General features: G+C 34.0%; 1 protein-coding gene across 6 annotated transcripts in view; it reads left to right on the top strand.

The window, feature by feature from the left end:
- Nucleotides 1-20,316, top strand: part of pald1a (phosphatase domain containing paladin 1a) — an 80,854-nt gene that overhangs the window by 37,441 nt on the left and 23,097 nt on the right. For all 6 annotated transcript variants that reach the window (XM_048171684.1, XM_048171680.1, XM_048171682.1 and 3 more), the window contains 6 exons: nucleotides 1,555-1,671; nucleotides 1,761-1,940; nucleotides 3,633-3,830; nucleotides 5,182-5,322; nucleotides 6,195-6,266; nucleotides 8,005-8,145. In XM_048171684.1, coding sequence (XP_048027641.1) covers nucleotides 1,555-1,671; nucleotides 1,761-1,940; nucleotides 3,633-3,830; nucleotides 5,182-5,322; nucleotides 6,195-6,266; nucleotides 8,005-8,145 — 849 coding nt within the window. The remainder of the gene's footprint in view (nucleotides 1-1,554; nucleotides 1,672-1,760; nucleotides 1,941-3,632; nucleotides 3,831-5,181; nucleotides 5,323-6,194; nucleotides 6,267-8,004; nucleotides 8,146-20,316) is intronic.

Raw genomic sequence — 20,316 nt, 5'->3', positions numbered from 1 at the left:
TTCTTTAAATTACTTTAGTAACTATAGAAGCTTGTTTCTGCCACTGAATAAAAAATAGTTATTATTATGACTTTTTATCTCACATTTCTGATTTTTTTTTAGTGTTATATTGTGAGTTATAAAGTCAGAATTGAGTTATAAAGTCAGAATTGCGAGTTATAAAGTCAAAATTGCGAGATATAGTCAGAATTGCGAGATATAAAGTCAGAATTGCGAGTTATAAAGTCAGAATTGAGTTATAAAGTCAGAATTGCGAGTTATAAAGTCAGAATTGCGAGTTATAAAGTCAGAATTGAGTTATAAAGTCAGAATTGCGAGTTATAAAGTCAAAATTGTGAGATATAGTCAGAATTGCGAGATATAAAGTCAGAATTGCGAGTTATAAAGTCAAAATTGCGAGATATAGTCAGAATTGCGAGATATAAAGTCAGAATTGCGAGTTATAAAGTCAGAATTGAGTTATAAAGTCAGAATTGAGTTATAAAGTCAGAATTGCGAGTTATAAAGTCAGAATTGCGAGTTATAAAGTCAAAATTGCGAGATATAAAGTCAGAATTGAGTTATAAAGTCAGAATTTCTCACAATTGTAAGTTTATATCACAAAATTCTGACATTATTTCTTGCAATTGTGAGTTTATATCTCGCAATTCTGAGGGAAAAAATTGTATTAAGCAAATTCATCCTTTGATTAGAAAACGGAATGTTTCTATTAATGAGTTACATTCCAAATTTTAGATGTTACATACACAATGTTACAAAGTTTCAAATGAACAGAACTTCACAGAGAACACTGATCCTGTAAAGATGCAAAGTTTCAGGAGGTCAAAGTTAAGATTTGATCTGATTATTTTGAGGTTTGTGATTTTTTTTCCTACTGATTGAGATGTTTTTGAATACTCTATAAAATCCTTATTAACTTTAATAATGTTTCTTTAAATTACTTTGGTAACTATGGAAGCTTGTTTCCCCCACTGAATAAAAAACGGTTATAATTATGACTTTTTATCTCACAGTTCTGATTTTTTTCCCCCTGAGTGTTATATTGTGAGTTATAAAGTCAGAATTGTGAGTTATGAAGTCAAAAATTACAAAATATATAAAGTCAGAATTGAGAGTTATAAAGTCAAAAATTACAAAATATATAAAGTCAGAATTGCGTGATATAAAGAATTTCTCACAATTGTAAGTTTATATCACGCAATTCTGAGGGGAAGAAAGTTAGAGATAAAAGATAAAAAGTCACAATTACTTTTAAACGTAACAGTTGAATGCAGAAATGACAGCAGAAATTTAGTTTCCTGTTTTATTAATATGAAGCTGCTTTGAAACAGTCTGTATTGTATAAAGCTCTATATAAATAAATATGACTTAATATTAATATTTATGCACACGTTTAAATTAAAATGAATCATTTGTTCCCTTTCGTCATCTCTCAATATTAAGCTGGGAAATTATTTTGACATCTCAACAGTTACACACATCATCCCTCTCTGTAAACCTCGACTAAAAGAATGGATGTTGTATTATTTCTGAAGGGATGTGCTTCATTTCTAGGTTGCAGATGAATATTTAGCGCCTGACGTTCTGAGCACCATTAAGGAGATGAAAGTGGCTAATTTCAGACGAGTGCCCAAGATGCCAATCTACGGCATGGCGCAGCCGACATCTGAGGTAACAGTTCTCAGAAGGACTCTAATCCACTGTAAGAGGGGTTTTGTTAATGCCATCGCTCACTTTTCTTCTGTCTCGTTCCCCGGCAGGCGACGGGAGCCGTTCTGGCGTATCTGACGGACGAGAAGAGGAAGCACAGCAGTGTTTTGTGGGTGAATTTGCAGGATGAGCTGGTTCTGGAGGCGAACGGTCAGATCTTCTGTCCGAGAGAGCCCACGCGTGTGGATCAGCACATATGTGTGCTCTCCTCACAGCCGGAGGAGATCCAGGTCAGATCTGGTTTTGCTTTACATCATTCAAGCAGCATTAATCCTCTAAATCAGCTGAATTAAAGCAATAAGCCACTCGAGGATGTGCATTACTGAGATTTTATCAAACGATTGGATGATAAAATGACCTTCTAGAGGTCTTTTATCTCTTTAGATCAGGGATTCACAATTTTTATTTATCATTTTTGTCAGCTGAACCCATTAAAATGTAAGTTAATATTTCAATAACGTCACATTTGCATGATGAAAGTTCTCTATCGCCTGTTAATGGTCACATGCATGCCATGCAAGTAAATAAAAAAATATTGAATCTTTTTTAGTAAATATAAGTATGCGTAATTGTTGTAATGATGATAATTGTTTTAACTCTAATTATATAAATATAGCTGCAAGCAGCAATTTTGCGGTCAAGCCGAATAAGGGCAGAAAAGCACAGTTAAAGCACTTATAACATAATATCATGGTTTATAACTTCTGAGCAGTAGGTGGCGCTATGACGAAACTTTGGATGCATCCTCAAGTCATGCCTGTGATGACATGTACCAAGTTTCGTGTCAATACTTCAAATTTTTGCAAAGAAACAGGAAAAAGTTTTGAATAAAATTCAATATGGCGGACAGTAAGTATGGCAGAATACGGAATTTGGTATCATAGGACTAAGGCAACAAATCTAGTTAAATGACAATATGTTGAACTTTTTCTTCATATGTTAGATGCATTTTCATAAATTTCATTATCTCTTGACCACTAGGGGGCGTTGACCTAAAACTTTACAGGTCCTCTCAGAGCATGGCCTCGATGAGTTTCGTAACAATATGTTCATGTGTTAGTAAAACACAACATTTTATGATAAAATTCAAAATGGTCGACCAAAAAAAATTGGATATCGTTCAACTCGGCATGCCTCAACTAATATAAGAAGACCATCCTCATGATTTTAGGACAAGGCATTCAAAAGTTATACTCAAAAATAGCCATTTTTACTATCTCGGCACCAGTAGGTGGCGCTGTGATGATACTGTGCATGTACCCCAAGTCATGCCTGTAATGACATATACCAAGTTTGATGTCAATACACCAAATCATTGCGAAGATACTGCATCAAATCCATTTTTGCATGCTTGCCGCCAAATTCGTTTGACGCGCTATACGAGAACGGATTGACCGATCAAAAATCTTTTAATATCTTTTTTGCTTGGAGTGTGAGTAGATGCTACATACCAAATTTTGTGCAAATTGGACAAACGCTCTAAAAGGAGTTTGAAAAAGTGTGTTTTTCGAAAAATTCAAAATGGCGGGAAAATTCAAAATTTCGGAAAAATTCAAAATGGCGGAAATGATTGATAGGTGCATTCGAATCAGCAGGAGCCATGGAATCAGAAAAAAATATTTTTGTTTCTTTTAAATAAATCAATATTTGATGATAATTGTAAAAATAATTTTATTTTACACTACACGTTAAAATACTAAAATGTATGCCTTTAAATTCCTCACTTGAAACATTTAAGATCCCCAAGCTTTTATTTTGGCGGACTATTGGTGAAATGCCCCATTTCCCATGACCGCCCCATTTATTTATTTTAATTTTACATTCAATATAATTATTAGCATTTCATCAACTTTTTGAACCCGTGTCACCAGACAGTGAATGGCATCTGTGTGTGTGTGTGTGTGTGTGTGTGTTTGATGTAGAGACTGGAAACGGCTCTGAAAGAAGAACTTTTGGGAAGTCAGAAATGGCTTGAAGTGACTCTGGAGCAGGAGAAACAGATGAAGATGTTCAAGAGCTGTTTGACGGTACAGGAGATCTTTAACCATCACAAGAGTTCACACCAGGGGCTGCAGTACAGACGGATCCCTTTCCCAGAATGCTCTGCTCCTACTGAAGAGGTGAAAGATGCTTTAAAAGCTTAAAGATGTAATGACGTTCATCTTTCCATTCAGATGCAATTATACAGGCTGATGAGAGGAGAGACCTTCTGCTCCCTCTAGTGTTCATCAGTCACTGTCAATTTACTGGAATATTTTACCCAGAAATGTCTCATTTTACTCCTTAATTTTTATTTTATTTTATTTTATTTTATTTTATTTTATTTTATTTTATTTTATTTTATTTTATTTTATTTTATTTTATTTTATTTTATTTTATTTTATTTCATTTATTGTATTTCATTTTGTTTTATTCAATTTTTATTTTACTTTATTTTATTTTATTTTAATTTATTTTATTTTATTTATTTTATTTCATTTTATTTTATTCAATTTTTATTTTATTTTATTTAATTTATTACATTTCATTTTATTTTATTTTTTTATTTTATTTTATTTCATTTATTGTATTTCATTTTATTTTATTCATTTTTTATTTTATTTTATTTTATTTTATTTTATTTTAAATTATTTTTAGTTTATTTTATTTTTTGTGGAACAGAAACATTTTGAAGAAACCCGACAGACGATCAAGCAAAAAGGGTCAAGAAAGCTCCTTAAAAGTATCTTGAAGCATATGATTTTGTGCACTATTTTTCAAATCTTCTGAAGGCAATTAAAGTCATTATTCACAGATAAAGATTAAAATATCATTAAATAAGTAAATAGTAATAAATTAAAATATGATTAATAATATGATAAAATGTATTTTTTTATTATTCCCTGCGATTTTAAGTTAATATTTCAATAACGTCACATTCACATCGTCTGTTAATGGTCACGTCATATCAATATTTAATGTTTTCTTTCACTTTATTTATTTTTTTACATTTTTAAAAAACAAATTTGTGAAACAAAACATTTTGAAGAAACCTGAAAAAAAGCTCCATAAAAGTATTGTGAAGTAGTCCGTATGACTTGTGCACTATATTTCATATCTTCTGAAGGCAATTAAAGTCATTATTCACTGATAAAGATTTAAATATAATTCAGATATATGATTAAATTAAATAAGTTGGCGGGTCATGCCAGGTTTGATGCCAAACGTCACTGGTTCTCGAGCAGATTTCTCCTTTTTTGTTCTACAAAAGAAATAAAGTCATAAGGAATGACATGATGACGATAGAATTGTCCTTTATGGCTGAAGTGTTGCTGTAACAGACTTGGTTTTATTGCTCTTCATCCTGACAGTTTCATAATCTTTCTTTTGTGTGTTTTATGACACATCATAAATGTGTTTGTGAAAGTGATTTGTCTTGGTCTGCTTTATCTCTTTCATTTGCTCACATTGTGTGTGTGTGTGTGTGTTCAGGGTTTTGACAGGCTGCTGGAGGCCATGAAAGCTTGTCTCGCTGAAGACTCTCTCTCTGCGTTCGTCTTTAACTGCTCGAACGGTAAAGGACGGACGACCACGGCTATGGTGATCGCCGCCCTCACGCTCTGGCACTTCAACGTACGTCTGCTTCACATACTGACGACATACTGTAGGATATAGAAGTTATACATCGAGGTCCAAAAGTATGAGACGACATCAAAAATTAGAGTTGATGATAATATAGTTACTTTTTTGTGACAACACAAGCAATCAAGCATTTGAGTTTTGCTATATAGTGTTTATCGCTTGAATGTATGCAAATAAAGTTGGAGTGGACATGCTTATATATCCAACTTTATATATAAAGCTGTGCCATAATAGTTCACATTTTGTGACCATACAAACAATCATGCAGTGAGATTTGCGGTGTGGTCTATATTGATTTATGGGAGTATACTGTATGTATGATATATATACACAGCAAATGACTTGTTTTCTGAAAAAATGCATCAAAATTATTAACCTTTTTGTTGCCAGTGGGGTGTGAAAAATAATCTTGTTTTCCCTTTGAATTAAGTTTATTTTTCTGACCCCATTAGCAGTCTTTTTTTTTTCTTTTTTTTAAGCTTAAACTCACTAAATTTTTATGTTTTTTTTTTTCAGCAAACAAGACTTAATATCTAATGTCATTTTACTTCTCAAGTAAATGCTTCTTGATGTAAGAATGTTTAAATATTTGTAAAATACAAAAATACTGAGGAAGAAAATAATTTTTTTTCTGTATTTTATATATACCAATACATACTGATTATTGGCCTATATATATATATATATATATATATATATATATATATATATATATATATATATATATATATATATATATATATATATATATATATATATATATATATATATATTATAGTAATTGAGATTGTTTATATTGCTAATTCTATCTATGGAACATTTTAGTATCTCAGTATTTAAGATCTTTTTTGTCTGTTTGACAGGGTTTTCCAGAGTTCTGTGAGGATGAAATCGTAAGCGTTCCTGATGCCAAATACACAAAGGGCGAGTTTGAGGTGATGCATTTCTGCGTTTTGACCTTTCTTTTTGGTCTAACGTGCAATTTTTAATTTCAATGTTTTATAGGTGCATGGTTGAAGGCTACCACTTATGACAAATGCTGAAAATATTAATAAAAAAGTTTTCATTATAAACAAGACATGCAGTTTGCACAATGCACTATACATTACAATAAACAAGTACTTTTTTGTAACATTTTTAATGAAACAGTATTGCTTAATGACTTTATATTCAGCATTTCCAAAGATGTCGTGCATCAGAAAATCAAAGTGCATTGGTAACGTGGCATTTCATTTATTATTAAAGCCGTCCTTTACTAATCTGACGTATTCATCTAGTTTCTCCAGGTGGTTTTCATCTGAATTTAGAGTCTCACATTTCTGTGATTTCCACCCATCCATGATTTGGATCTTGCCGCTGTTTCCAACACGTCGTCAGTAAGATCTTTAGCGGTTTCTTGTCTGTGCAGTTTGAGATTTTGGAGAGCGTCCGAAACCAAGAACAAGACCTGTTCTGTCATCGGTGTGTCTCTTCCCAGAAATCCCTTCCATGTCTGTTTTCAGTCAGTCAGCTGTGGTTTATGGTTTTACTGATTCCTCTGGGTTTTTGAAACATGAAACATGGTTTATTCCATCATTGGTACGAGACAGATCAGTCCTCTTTCAGATCTGTGATTGTGAGCTCTCTTTGTGTTTAATGGAAGTAATAAATAAGCTATATTGTCCTGTGAAGTTATTAGGAACATAATATGTAATTAGTTTAAACCAGGCCATGAGTTACAGGAGTGGAAACGTCTCATTTCTGACCCACATTCAGTGAATGACGCATGTGTAACAGCAGTGACCCGACAATCCTTCTGACCCGGTCATGACACAGTCATGTGATCTTTCACTTTCTGTGTCAGTATCTGCAGGGTTTCCTGACTATAAACATTCATATACATTCATAATTTTTTAAAATAACTGATCATATCAATAATTTATTATTATTATTATTATTATTATTATTAAAAATAATAATTTCCTGATTATCAAAAAGTAATGCATTTATATTAATGATAAATATTTTATAATATATTATTAATTTATTAAATTAAAACTACTACTGCTACTACTACTACTAATAATAATAATACATTTTTTATTATACTTTGTTATTTCTTTTTATTTTCTGCTTATTATAATAATAATAATAATTATAATAATAATTGTTATTATTATTATTATTATTATATTTTATTATATTTTTATACTATATTATACAGTTATTTATATTATATTTAAATACATTTATAAATATATTTATATTTTATTATATATTTTGTATTATGTTTTATATTTTATATTTATTATATTCTTTTATTATATTATATTTTTCCTGCCTAAAAATATTACATTTGTATTCATTTTACATATTTTTAAAATAATAATAATTTTATAAATTATTATTATTATTATTATTATTATTATTATTATAGTAAATATTGGTGTTATTTCTTTAATTTCTGCTTATGTTATATCAATAATAATAATAATAATAATAATAATAAAGTTCCTGTCTATCAAAAAAATTATATTTATATCAATTTTACATATTTTCAAAAATATAATAATAAATTATAATAATAATAATATTATTATTATTATTATTATTATTATTATTATACAAAACCAATATGGGCATTCGTGGAACGGCAGTTGTTTTGTTATATTAACAATAATATGTGTGTTTTAGGTGGTGATGAAGTTGGTCCGGTTGCTTCCTGACGGTCACAGGATGAAGAAGGAGGTGGACATGGCATTGGACTCCGTCAGCGAGACGATGACGCCGCTGCACTACCACCTGCGAGAGATCATCATCTGCACCTACAGACAGGTAGAGGGCGCTCTAGCATCTCCTGTACTCATAGATTCTGTCACCCAAAAATGGCAAGAGCTTTCTTGAAAAAACAAGCTCCAATCTGATTGGCTGGTTCAGTGTTTACAGGGTACCGGCTTGATACAGTGACCGCAGAAGAAGTAGTTGCTTCGAAGTTTGTGAGGTTCATGACATCCAATCGTTTTACTCGTTGTGTGTGAGACAAGTTAGTAAGAAGTTGATTTTTTTTTTTTTTTTTTTTTAAGAATATGTATTTAATTTTATTATTATTATTATTATTATTATTATTATTATTATTTATTTATGTTTAATAAATCTGATCATATCAATAATTTATTATATATTATAAATATTAATACATATACATATTTAATATTATATATTAAAAATAATAAATAATTTCCTGATTATCAAAAACATATTTATATTAATATAAAATATTTTATAATATATTAATAATGTATATATTATTTATATATTTTATTTTAAATAAAATAAATCTAAATATTTCATTTTATTTTAAATATATGCTTTAATTTATTTTGTTTTAGTTTTATCTTATTTATTATAGTTTTTATTTTAGACTAAACTGAAATCTAAACTCTTTTTATTTTATTTTTAATGTTCTAAATTGAGTTTTTAATTATGGTTTTATTTTAAATAAAATCTAAATATTTCATTTTATTCTAAATATATGCTCTATTTATTGTTTTATTTTATTTATTATAGTTTTTATATTAGATTAAATAAAGTCTAAAATCATTTTATTTTATTCTAAATATGCTTTAAATTAATTTTAATTTTATTTATTGTAGTTTTTGTTTTTTTGGATCAAATAAAGCAACTAAAATCTTCTAAAATAATTTTATTTTACTCCAAGTATATGTTCGGAATTGTATTTTATTTTATGTTTATTTTTTATTTTATTTATTTATTATGGCTTTATTTTATTCTAAATAAAATATATACACTCATGTTCCACCTTCAATAGTGTTTAATATCACCTCATGAAGTTGGTTAATGAACGAGTTTTCATTTTTATCACTACATCATTCCCAGCTATTTCACAGTTTGCATGGCTTTACTATTATTCTTACATGTAGATTTAATGTGTACAAACTCTTGACTGCTAATAGCATTTATAGTCTGTATTCTTGTGTCGCCTCTGACTGTCCTGTAGAGGGCAGCAGAGAGACACTCCATCAATAGTTTCAGAGAATTACCCCATAATCAGACGCTAATCAGCTTCAGTCTCTATTTAAACACGCTGCATAGATGTCAAGAGTCTCCTTGATTTCATTAGAAGGATTCTGGGAAAAACCCTCTAATGTTCGTTTGAGAATGGAGGCGTTTTATCCAAACTTTTCCCCGTGCATTAAGATCTGCAGTCAGCTGTGTAACCCTAATGACTGACAGACGCGAGCGACTACAAGCGCGTTCTGTTGTTGTGCGTGTGTGTAATTGTGTTTGTGGGTCAGGTCTGTCGCAGGCGTCACTCGGCGGTTCGAGTGTCCGCTCTTATGTAAAGCTCAGAGGGGCGGCTCGCCAATCAATGCAGGTTTGTGCAGCGAGAGCTACTCGAGCACGTCTCCATCTGCTCTCAATGGATCACATTGTCCCGAGCCGCTGGCTTTTTTTCTTTCCCTTCTCCGTTCAGTCATTACAGTAACTGAACTGCAGCTCTGCTTCCTAAAGTGGCCCTCATCCCGTCTGAGATCCCACAGGAGAGCCCAGGGATTTGTTTTTCCCTTCACTACCGAACACTAATCCCTCTCTTCTGTCGCCTCATTCTTTCACTCGTCTTTGTTGCTTTCGCTCAGCTCCAGGTTTAGATAACTAGAGCGATTTGTACGCTGTAGGAAATTATTACACACTCGACAAAATATTTAAGATGCATGTATTTAATTTCCATCACGTTTAAACATAAATAAACTTCATGCATGCATAAATGAAAGGGAACTGTAATAGTACAGCTGTTTTTGATACGTTTACTGGCCGATCATTGATTGTCTGATAAGAAACTTGTTGTGATCACATGCTCCGACCTCTTCATCACCTCCTATCCATCCATCATCCCACAATGCTCCATTGACATCAGCAGTCTGCAGCTTCACTTCTTGAGCAGTTTAGTTTATTACTGTGCAAAAGTTCAGACAGGTTTGACAAGTGCGTCACAAATGAGTCTAATAATTTCACTGTCACCGTTTCATATCACGTCTGTCTGTATAATGTGTGTTGGAGCTCGTCTGAATTACAGCTCTCGTCTGAAACCTGACAGAACCACTTTTATTCATGGTTTTCCAATGCCAATTCAAAATAAAAAAGGTATTATAGATTTAATTAAAACAATATACTTTCTTTTGTACCATTTCTGTCCCTCCGTTGACAGTCTGCGCAACTACCACTTTGTCGCTTCAAAATTTCGTAAAGAGATTGAAAAACTGATCCATATGAATTGAGTGGTTTAGTCCAAATTTTTTGAAGATCACCTATGAAGAACAGATTGAATTTAGTCTTTTATTCACAATTAAACATTCGTCAACATTCGCATCAGTTGTGGTAAACAGAAGCTCAAGCATGTTTGCTTGAACTGTGAGAACCAATGAGGTTCATTCTCGTGTTACGTATCACGTTTGAGCTTCAGCAAGAACCAATGAGGTTCATTCTCGTGTTACGCAGCACGTTTGAGCTTCAGCAAGAACCAATGAGGTTCATTCTCGTGTTACGCAGCACGTTTGAGCTTCAGCAAGAACCAATGAGGTTCGTTCTCGTGTTACGCAGCACGTTTGAGCTTCAGCAAGAGCCAATGAGGTTCATTCTCGTGTTATGTATCACGTTTGAGCTTCGGCAAGAACCAGTGAGGTTCGTTCTCGTGTTACGCAGCACGTTTGAGCTTCAGCAAGAGCCAATGAGGTTCATTCTCGTGTTACACCACATGTTTGAGCTTCAGCAAGAACCAATGAGGTTCATTCTCGTGTTACACCACATGTTTGAGCTTTCAGCAAGAACCAATGAGGTTCGTTCTCGTGTTACGCAGCACGTTTGAGCTTCCGCAAGAACCAATGAGGTTCATTCTCGTGTTACGCAGCACGTTTGAGCTTCAGCAAGAACCAATGAGGTTCATTCTCGTGTTACGCCACATGTTTAAGCTTCAGCAAGAACCAATGAGGTTCATTCTCGTGTTACGCATCACGTTTGAGCTTCAGCAAGAACCAATGAGGTTCATTCTGGTGTTACGCCACATTTGAGCTTCAGCAAGAACCAATGAGGTTCATTCTCGTGTTACACCACGTTTGAGCTTTCAGCAAGAACCAATGAGGTTCATTCTCGTGTTACGCAGCACGTTTGAGCTTCTGCAAGAGCCAATAAGGTTCATTCTGGTGTTACGCAGCACGTTTGAGCTTCGGCAAGAACCAATGAGGTTCGTTCTCGTGTTACGCATCACTTTTGAGCTTTGGCAAGAACCAATGAGGTTCGTTCTCGTGTTACGCGGCACTTTTGAGCTTTGGCAAGAACCAGTGAGGTTCATTCTCGTGTTACGCATCACTTTTGAGCTTTGGCAAGAACCAATGAGGTTCATTCTCGTGTTACGAAGCACGTTTGAGCTTCGGCAAGAACCAATGAGGTTCATTCTCGTGTTACGCGGCACGTTGGAGCTTCGGCAAGAACCAATGAGGTTCATTCTTGTGTTACTCATCACTTTATCATAATAGTGTGGAAGAAAAAATCTTCCGCTACTTCCATTTCATCACAACATTAATGTCACAAAATGGCACCTTTTATCAAGACAAACTTTTAATTGCTGGATGAATTACAGGTCTCGTCTCATCACTGACAAAGACAAAATTACAAAATAAAAGTTATAATAATTTGAATTGAAAGTCTATTTTGTTCTGTGCATAGTGCCTGATTTTGGTTTCAGGTTCCTGTCCAACACTGGAGCCAAATTCTATAGTGAGGCGAACCCAGCAGCCAATGAAATATTCCAGTAAAAAGTGAAGGAAATGTAAATCAGTGCCTAAAGAAAGGCCCTCATGGTTTGGACGGTGGTGTGGAAAAATATTTGCAGAAAGAAGAGAATGTTGAGAGTGGCTTTTGAGAGGAAAGGTAGTCGACGTCACCGAGAGGGAGGGATGGAGCGGATCCAGACGGGAGGAATTTGGGGGAGACCACCACACAAAAAGATCCTGACGGAAAGCGTGTGTGTGTGGAGGGGAGGGATGAGCGCCGGCAGCCAAAATCATTTGACTAGAACAATTAGAACCATCCGTCTAAATGCACACATGCAGAGTGCGATTAAACCAGCTCGGTTTTATTGTGCATCTTTTATTGAATGATGTTGCATGGGTGTAAATTCAACGCTGGACTTGCACAAAAGATGAACATGACGGCACATGCTAGTTGATGAGTTGAATCCACAGCAACTATGTAAATTTATCCACTAACCATTCAGAAACGTCTAAAAGTTGTAACTTCTTCCTGAGTCTCTCCATCAGTGTCGACTCCGGTTTGAACAATGTAAGGCTGAACAAAATTGCCATTTTGGCTGCATGAGATTCTCCAGCTTTGTTGTTGTTGAGCTGTTAAAGCTCCGCCCTCTTCTGGAAAGGGGGCGGGAGCAGCAGCTCATTTGCATTTAAAGGGACACACACAAAAACAACATGTTTTTGCTCACACCCAAATTTGACAAGCTATAATAAATGATCTGTGGGGTATTTTGAGCTGAAACTTCACAGACACATTCTGGAGACACCAGAGACTTAAATCTTGTAAAAAGGGGCATTATAGGTCCCCTTTAACGTTTTTGCTCACCAGCCACTGTGGCTAGTGGTTTTCCAAAGTTACTAGCCACTCAGCACTTTTACTGTCCACAATTTTGACATCGATACCATGAGGAAAAACTTCCATATAGATATTTTTAATATCATCTCATAATTTGGCTGCAGGTTAATTAGGCTGCTGTCACTTTAAAACCTGATGCACGGATCCAATATACTGTTACACGTGTTTTCTTTCTCAACTGTTTACGTTGAACTGACTATTTACATGAGTACTCACCAAGACCGGCATTTTGACATTACTTTGTGTGTATTTGACTGTTTAAGTGCAATAAGCATTGAAAAAGAACTTAATTTAGTACTGAGCGAAAGCTTTATGTGGCGCACTTTGGGCGTGAGCATAAAATATTCCTCAAAAATATTCAATATTCATCCGGAGCAAATGAAACGAGGTGGGTTTGTGCGTCAACTCGCTGTCAAACAAGATTAGAAGCCTTTAAAATGGCATAATAGGGGCACTTTAATACTGTATCATAACCCGTCCTGTGTTAGTGTTTGATGTTGAGTCATTTTCTGTCTGTGTTCATGTGTCATGCCATTTTGTGTCAGAGGATTTTTGAGAGTTCTGGACTGATGTTGAATGGCAGAAACAAAGCACTGTGGGATACTGTCCGCTGAAGAGCATCAGAGTGAGAGAGAGAGAGTAAAATCAACATTTCTCCTCTCAGACGCTGCTAATATTTACTTTGGCTGTGTTCTGCTCGGCCCTGAGCGGACGTGAAGCTCTCTGGATGTGAACAGGTGCAGACGGGTGTCAGGTGGGCCATTCCTGCTCTGCAGGAAGAATAACTTGAAATAATGTGAATAGGTTTGTTTGGTAAATTGTTTAATTTGAAATTCGCCCCATGTTCACTTGTGCTATTGAGATTAAATAAAACTAAAACAATAAAAATGTAAAGATTAGGGCTGTCGATTATTAGTTATGGCAATTAAAATATTACCTGTAAAGCCAGAGCAGAATTGTTGTGCGTCTTCGTTTCTGAATCAATCGGGTGAATCAGTGATTCAATGACTCATTCATAAAGAGAGCCTTAATTCCTGATGAAATCAGCCGTTTGAATGAATCAAATAAATGAATGACTCAATGACTTGCTTATGTAGACATTTACCGCCACCTACTGGCAGTTTTAGTTTCAAAGTAGGTTTTAGGGCTGCACAACGATTAATCGCGATTAATCGTTTGCAAAATAAAAGTCTGTTACGTAATATATGTGTGTGTTCTGTGTATAATTATGTATATATAAATACATGCACATACATGTATAAATTTAAGAAATATATACATATACATATTTATATATATTTTACATTACATATACATATAAATATTTTATATATAAATATAATTTTTTTTCTTAAATATATACATGTATGTGCATGTATTTATATATACATAATTATTATACACACATATATTACGTAACACAGACTTTTATTTTGCAAACGATTAACACTCTGAGGTCTAAAAACGCGCCGGCGCGTTTTGCAGGTTTTTTTTCACATTGCAGCAAAACAGACTTAAAATACTCTGTCATTTTTTGTCATAGAGACATAAGTAATACATCAATTGGAACTATAGAATATCTCCTTTTATTTGTATACACTCAGAGTAAAAACAAAATGTTGTGCTTTTTGTAAAATAAAGAAAACTAACATGATGCGTGATCTCTCATCTCCCTCTGAACGAAGTCCAATCTGATAGTTCTCAGAAAATGAAGTGTAACTTAGTGAATACTAATCACAAAAAATGCATACTTATGTCTAACAAAACGTTGAAATGTCAGGTTTTAAATCGTGCAAGTCAAATCGAAAACAAACATTCTGTGTTTATGTAATCTGTATGAAAAGAGAGCCATGTCAGAAGTCCGTGATTCAGCTCATTACCCACTAATGCGGCCACACCCACGGAGCCAGCGCTATTCACAGGCAAATTCAGAGACAACACATGCATTCATCATCTCAATCGTGTATTTATTGCCTTGAAAATTGTTTATCTGGATGAAAAAGCCATGGTTAGCGATCTCTGGAAGACATTCAGTAAATTCCTGTTTGTTTTCTTCTATTGATAAGTTTTAAGTGAGTTTTTGTTTCTTTAGCGCCCTCCGGCTGTAGTATGAATTGGTAAACACCATTCATGGAATATCGTCTTCTTCTTAGGTGAATTTGTGGACTAAAATGCACAGAGCGCCCTCCGACTGCAGTATGAATTGCAAACACCAGCGCTCATAGAGATAACAATGAATATTAAATAAAAAATAACTCCTCTGTATAGAAAATTGACATAAACATATGAGAATCCTATATTTCTCCAAATGTGCATGCTTTTAAACTAAAAGCCTATATTCAGACTCTTTGCATCACAGAAATACATTATATTTTAAAGTATAATATAAAACCATTATTTTATATTGTAATAAAATTTTTCTGTATGTTTCATATACCATGATGAGCTTGAGACATCACAGAAGTTTTTTTTCACAGCCTACCTGACTGAAATGCCTCATTAATATGCAAGTCTTTTCAGGTCATTACTATTCAATTCTTTGTCTTCACAGGTGAGAATGAGCCATTATTCATGGAGATTCACGCCTCCTCGCATACCGTGTTTCTTGGCAAAAAGTGTCTTACAAAAACTAAATCAGTATATTGTTATAAATGAAAGAGTAGGCAGCATAATTTTTACATAATTTTGAAGCAAAAACTCTAGTCTACAACCTTCAATACCCAAAAGTCTTGTGAACACAGATTTAATATACTTTTATTGGCCTTATATCAGTGACTTAAGTTTTTTGTTTTTTCAGTAACTACGCATAAACGTTATTCCTTCAAAAACACAAACATGTACACACATGTTCCTCACATATTATGGTAGCCTAGTTTGTGCTGAATACAGTGTAATGGCACTTGTGTCATTAATATGTTTATGAACAACTGAAAAAAGCACAAATGTCAGGGCATGTCAAAACTTCTCCAGGCCCCAAATCAGCCTCAGACTCCAGAGGGTTAATCACGATTCACGTTGTGCAGCCCTAGTAGTTTTAGAGTATCATTTCATTTAAAAAAAAAATATTTTTATATATTAATGGAAATTCGATAAAGGTATAATTCACCCAAAAATAAAAATTCTGTCATTTATTCACCCTCATGGCCACTGAAGCCTAAAAGTTTGTGTAATAAATTCTATGTTAAATCAAATAAAAAAAATATTTTTTCCAAAGCTACATTTTGTAATGTCTATTTGGCGCTTTTCTCATTTAACACAATAATGACTTTATCTTTTAGGGGAGATTTCTCAGCCAAATTTAATGTGCGATTTAATTAATCGCCACATTGTGTAATTTAAAAAAATGTAATCGCATGACAGCCCTAGTAAGAATTAGTGTGAATTTAATAGTTTTATCCCACATGTTTAGGCATGCATGATGGAGGAGGCATGTGCGGCATTGATGTGTTTTCCTCTGGATGGAATCGGTCTGAATGAAACTCGTGTGTGACCTTTGGTTGTGACAGACGGATGAGCAGCAGGTCATGTGAGATAGATCGGGGTGTTGAGGGCGCACCATATTTTATGGTGTATTGTTCAGGACGCCCCACAGCTTGAAGTGACACTAATGAGAGTGCAGCGGTGGTTTCATCACCCTCAGCCTGATGGATTTGTTCCTTTGCTCTGCAGTGTTTCTCCGTCTGTCACGTCTGCAGTCACGCTCTGAACTGATCTGACTTCTCCAGAGCTGCGTTACGTGTTAACTACTCATTTTGTGTGTATAAACCCCAGAAACATCTTGCATCTGAATGATTAATCTTGCTGTATTACTGCAGGTGCTTTTCACTTGTAATCTGCTTGGAACAAACACGTCAAACTCTTTCTTACTTTGAAGATGAAGTGAATCTCTGTGCAAAAGTTGATTTTTACCTTTTTTTTTTTTTTGTAAGAAATGTGTGCACATCTGTCCACCATGATGCTGCAGGTCAAAAACTGCTTCATGAAGTCAACCTACAAATGTTTACCTACTGTTAATATTATTAAACTGGGAAAAATTTTGAAATGACACGCTTCAACTTTAAGAGGGAGACTGTCCTTGACAGCATTAATTATAATAGTAAATTAGAAAAATATTAATAATTATAGCTGCAAGCAGAATTTTTCAGGGTTCAAGCATTTAAGGCCTTCAAGGACATATGCATAAAAATATATTAAGATTTATTTAGCAAGCCTGTACCCACCTAACCCATTTTCAGCCAAAACAGACAATTTACCAATGAAAATATATGGTTTATAAAGCTTTTTAACAGTAATAGCATAAAAGTTTGCATGCTTGTTTAGAATAATGTTGCATTTTCATTAGTTTATTCTTTAAATTATAATAACTACTATTATTGTTATTATTTCTAAAAAGTAGTAATATTGTTGTTGAAATGTGTCCTTGACATATTAATTAAAATAGTAATTCAAAAATATTAATATTAATGTTTTTCTTTTAATAATAATTAGTAGTGGTATTAATGGGGAATATATATATATATATATATATATATATAATATTTTTATTATTAATGGAAAAATAATATTTATAATTTATTATTATTGTTAGTAATTATTATAATTATAATTATTAATATTATATAAAGTATTAATATTCATGTTTTTGACTGTATTAATTAAAAACATTAGCATTAATATTATCATTAATGTCTTATTCTTTTAATAATAATAATTGTTGTTATTATTATTATTATTATTATTATTATTATTATTAAAACAAAGTAAACTATTATTGGAAATATTTTTATTGTTGCTGAAACGTGTTTGTCAGCTCATGTGACAGATTATTGAAGATGAAAATGTCTTTTTAATAGGCAAGTGTGTTTCTGTGAGTTCACAGGATCAGTCGATTGGTCTCTCAGCTCTTCCCGTCAGTGATAATTACAGATTTAATTAACCCCTCATTGTTCTTCACACAGATCAACACACACAGCTCGCTTTTATTACTATTGATTGTTGGACGCTCTCATTTGTAGATCTTTTAGTGAATATGATTCTGTGAGATGGCACTGTTTTCAACATTGATAATAATCAGAAATGTTTCTTGAGCCGCAAATCAGCATATTAGAATGATTTCTGAAGGGTCATGTGACACTGAAGACTGGAGTAATGATGCTGAAAATTAATCAGAGGAATTAATTATAGTTTACTATATATTCACATAGAAAACGGCTACTTTGAATTGTAATATTATTTTTTTATGCATGCTGTGCATAAAAACAATTATGCATGCTATTTTTTTATGCATGCATGATGTTTGTGTGTGTCTGTGCGTGCATGTTGCTTGTGTGTATATGTGTCTGTTTGCATGCGTGGTGTGTGTGTGTGTGCGTGCATTGTGTGTGTGTGTGTGTGTGTGTGCGTGCATGCATGTTGCATGTGTGTGCAGGTGTTGTGTGTGTCTATGTGCATGCATGGTGTGTGTGTGTATCTGTATGCATGCAAGATGTGTGTGTCTGTGTATGCATGGTGTGTTTGTTCTTGTATACATGGTTTATGAGGACACAAATGAGTATAGTGACATGGGTATTACAACGTAAACATGGTTTACGAGGACACTTCCTGTGTCCTCGTAAACCAAATGGCTTTAAAAACATACTAAACAGTGTTTTTTAAATTAAAAAAATGCAGAATGTTTTCTGTGATGGGAAGGGGTAGTGTAGGGGGAGAAAATGTACAGCTTTACAGTATAAAAACCATTACATCTATGGAGAGTCCCCGTAAACCACATATACAAGTGTGTGTGTATGCATGCGTGTGTGTGTGTGTGCATGTGTCTGCATGTAGTTTGTAATGTGTGTGTGTGTGTGTGTCTACATACATGTTGTGTGTAAGTCATTAGGCGGCACAGAGCTCTGATTGTGTGCTGCAGTTGTGTCTCTCTCAATGGTTTCTGGCTGTCTGTTTGCGTCACGTTTGTATTTGTGGTTGGAAAATCCATGTGGAGGTGCTCTGGAGTCTGCTAAAGTCATTAAGAAATCTCAGACACACACACACACTTCCAGGTCCTCCTCTACGGAAAGAGGGAGGGTCCAAACAGATGACATATGATTGTGATTTGCGTGCTGCCGTTTGGCTCACGTTCACAGCGCTTTGATTTAAAGAGAGCAGCCCGCACACGCTCGCACTTCCACCGCTCGGTCTCATAATCTAGTGACACAGAAAGCGTTTTAACATGAAATGACAATTCTGAAGTTCAAAACGGGGCGTTCTTCATCTTTAAAGCGTCATATAGAGGGCTCTGCTTTGCTTTCTGAAGCTCTGGCAGGAAATGAAAGGTGTCAGGAGGTTCATCAGGAGTTAATGCTAACATTCTCTCTCCTTGAACCCAGAGTTTTGTTTTTTCTTCAGCATGATGCTTGAATCAAGCGTCTTCGACGCAGCGAGTACAATAGAGGATTCATTGGTTCGGGACCCTCGACGGTGTTGTAATTGGCAGCATATGTCCGTCCGTCGCTCCAGAAATAGCCCTGATGGAAGCTGTAGTTTGAGTGTGTTATCGAACCAGATGTGTGATGTGTTTACTGATTGTGTTCTCGGAGAAATCAATCTCACTAACCCTCCCGATCCAAATGAGCCCTGCGGCCAAATAAAGCTCTGTTTGTGCAGATCTTTGACGAGAAATCATTGACTAATAACACCTTCACATGTTTTGTGTGCTGATAATTGGCATCTTTTTAACCTTTTTAATGTGAGCACATCTCCGAGCGTCAATAAAGTGCCCTTTCCGCATCACAAACACACACGGTTTCCACATTACAGCCTCAGGTTTGTTCGGTCTCATTGTTCAGATTCATAGTATGTTGTGCATTGAGTGCCATTTCTGTCCTCAGACCATTGAACATTCGACAGTTCAGCTTCACCTGTGCTTTTATCCAACAAGGACACATTAAATTGATCAAAAGTGGCAGTGACATTTATAATGTTACAAGATACAATTTCATATAAATGCTGTATTTTTGAACTTTCTGTTCATCAAAGAATCCTCAAAAAACAATGTATCACAGTTTCCACAAAAATATTAACTGTTTTCAACATTGATAATAATCAGAAATTTTTCTCGAGCATCAAATCATCATATTAGAATGATTTCTTAAGGATCATGGATAAAATTCAGCTTTGATCACGGAAATAAATTACACTTTACTATATATTAACATAGAAACAGCTATTCAAAATTGTAAAAAAAAAAATTAACTATTTTTAAAAAATGCAGCCTTGGTGAACAGAAGAGACTTCTTTCAAAAACATTAAAAAATTTGTCTGACCCCAAACTTTGTTTTTATT

This window comes from Megalobrama amblycephala, linkage group LG20 (assembly GCF_018812025.1).
Source record: "Megalobrama amblycephala isolate DHTTF-2021 linkage group LG20, ASM1881202v1, whole genome shotgun sequence".
Classification (NCBI taxonomy): Eukaryota; Metazoa; Chordata; class Actinopteri; order Cypriniformes; family Xenocyprididae; genus Megalobrama; species Megalobrama amblycephala.
The sequence above is the reverse complement of the archived record's forward strand: the minus strand, read 5'-3'. Positions and strand labels throughout refer to the sequence as shown.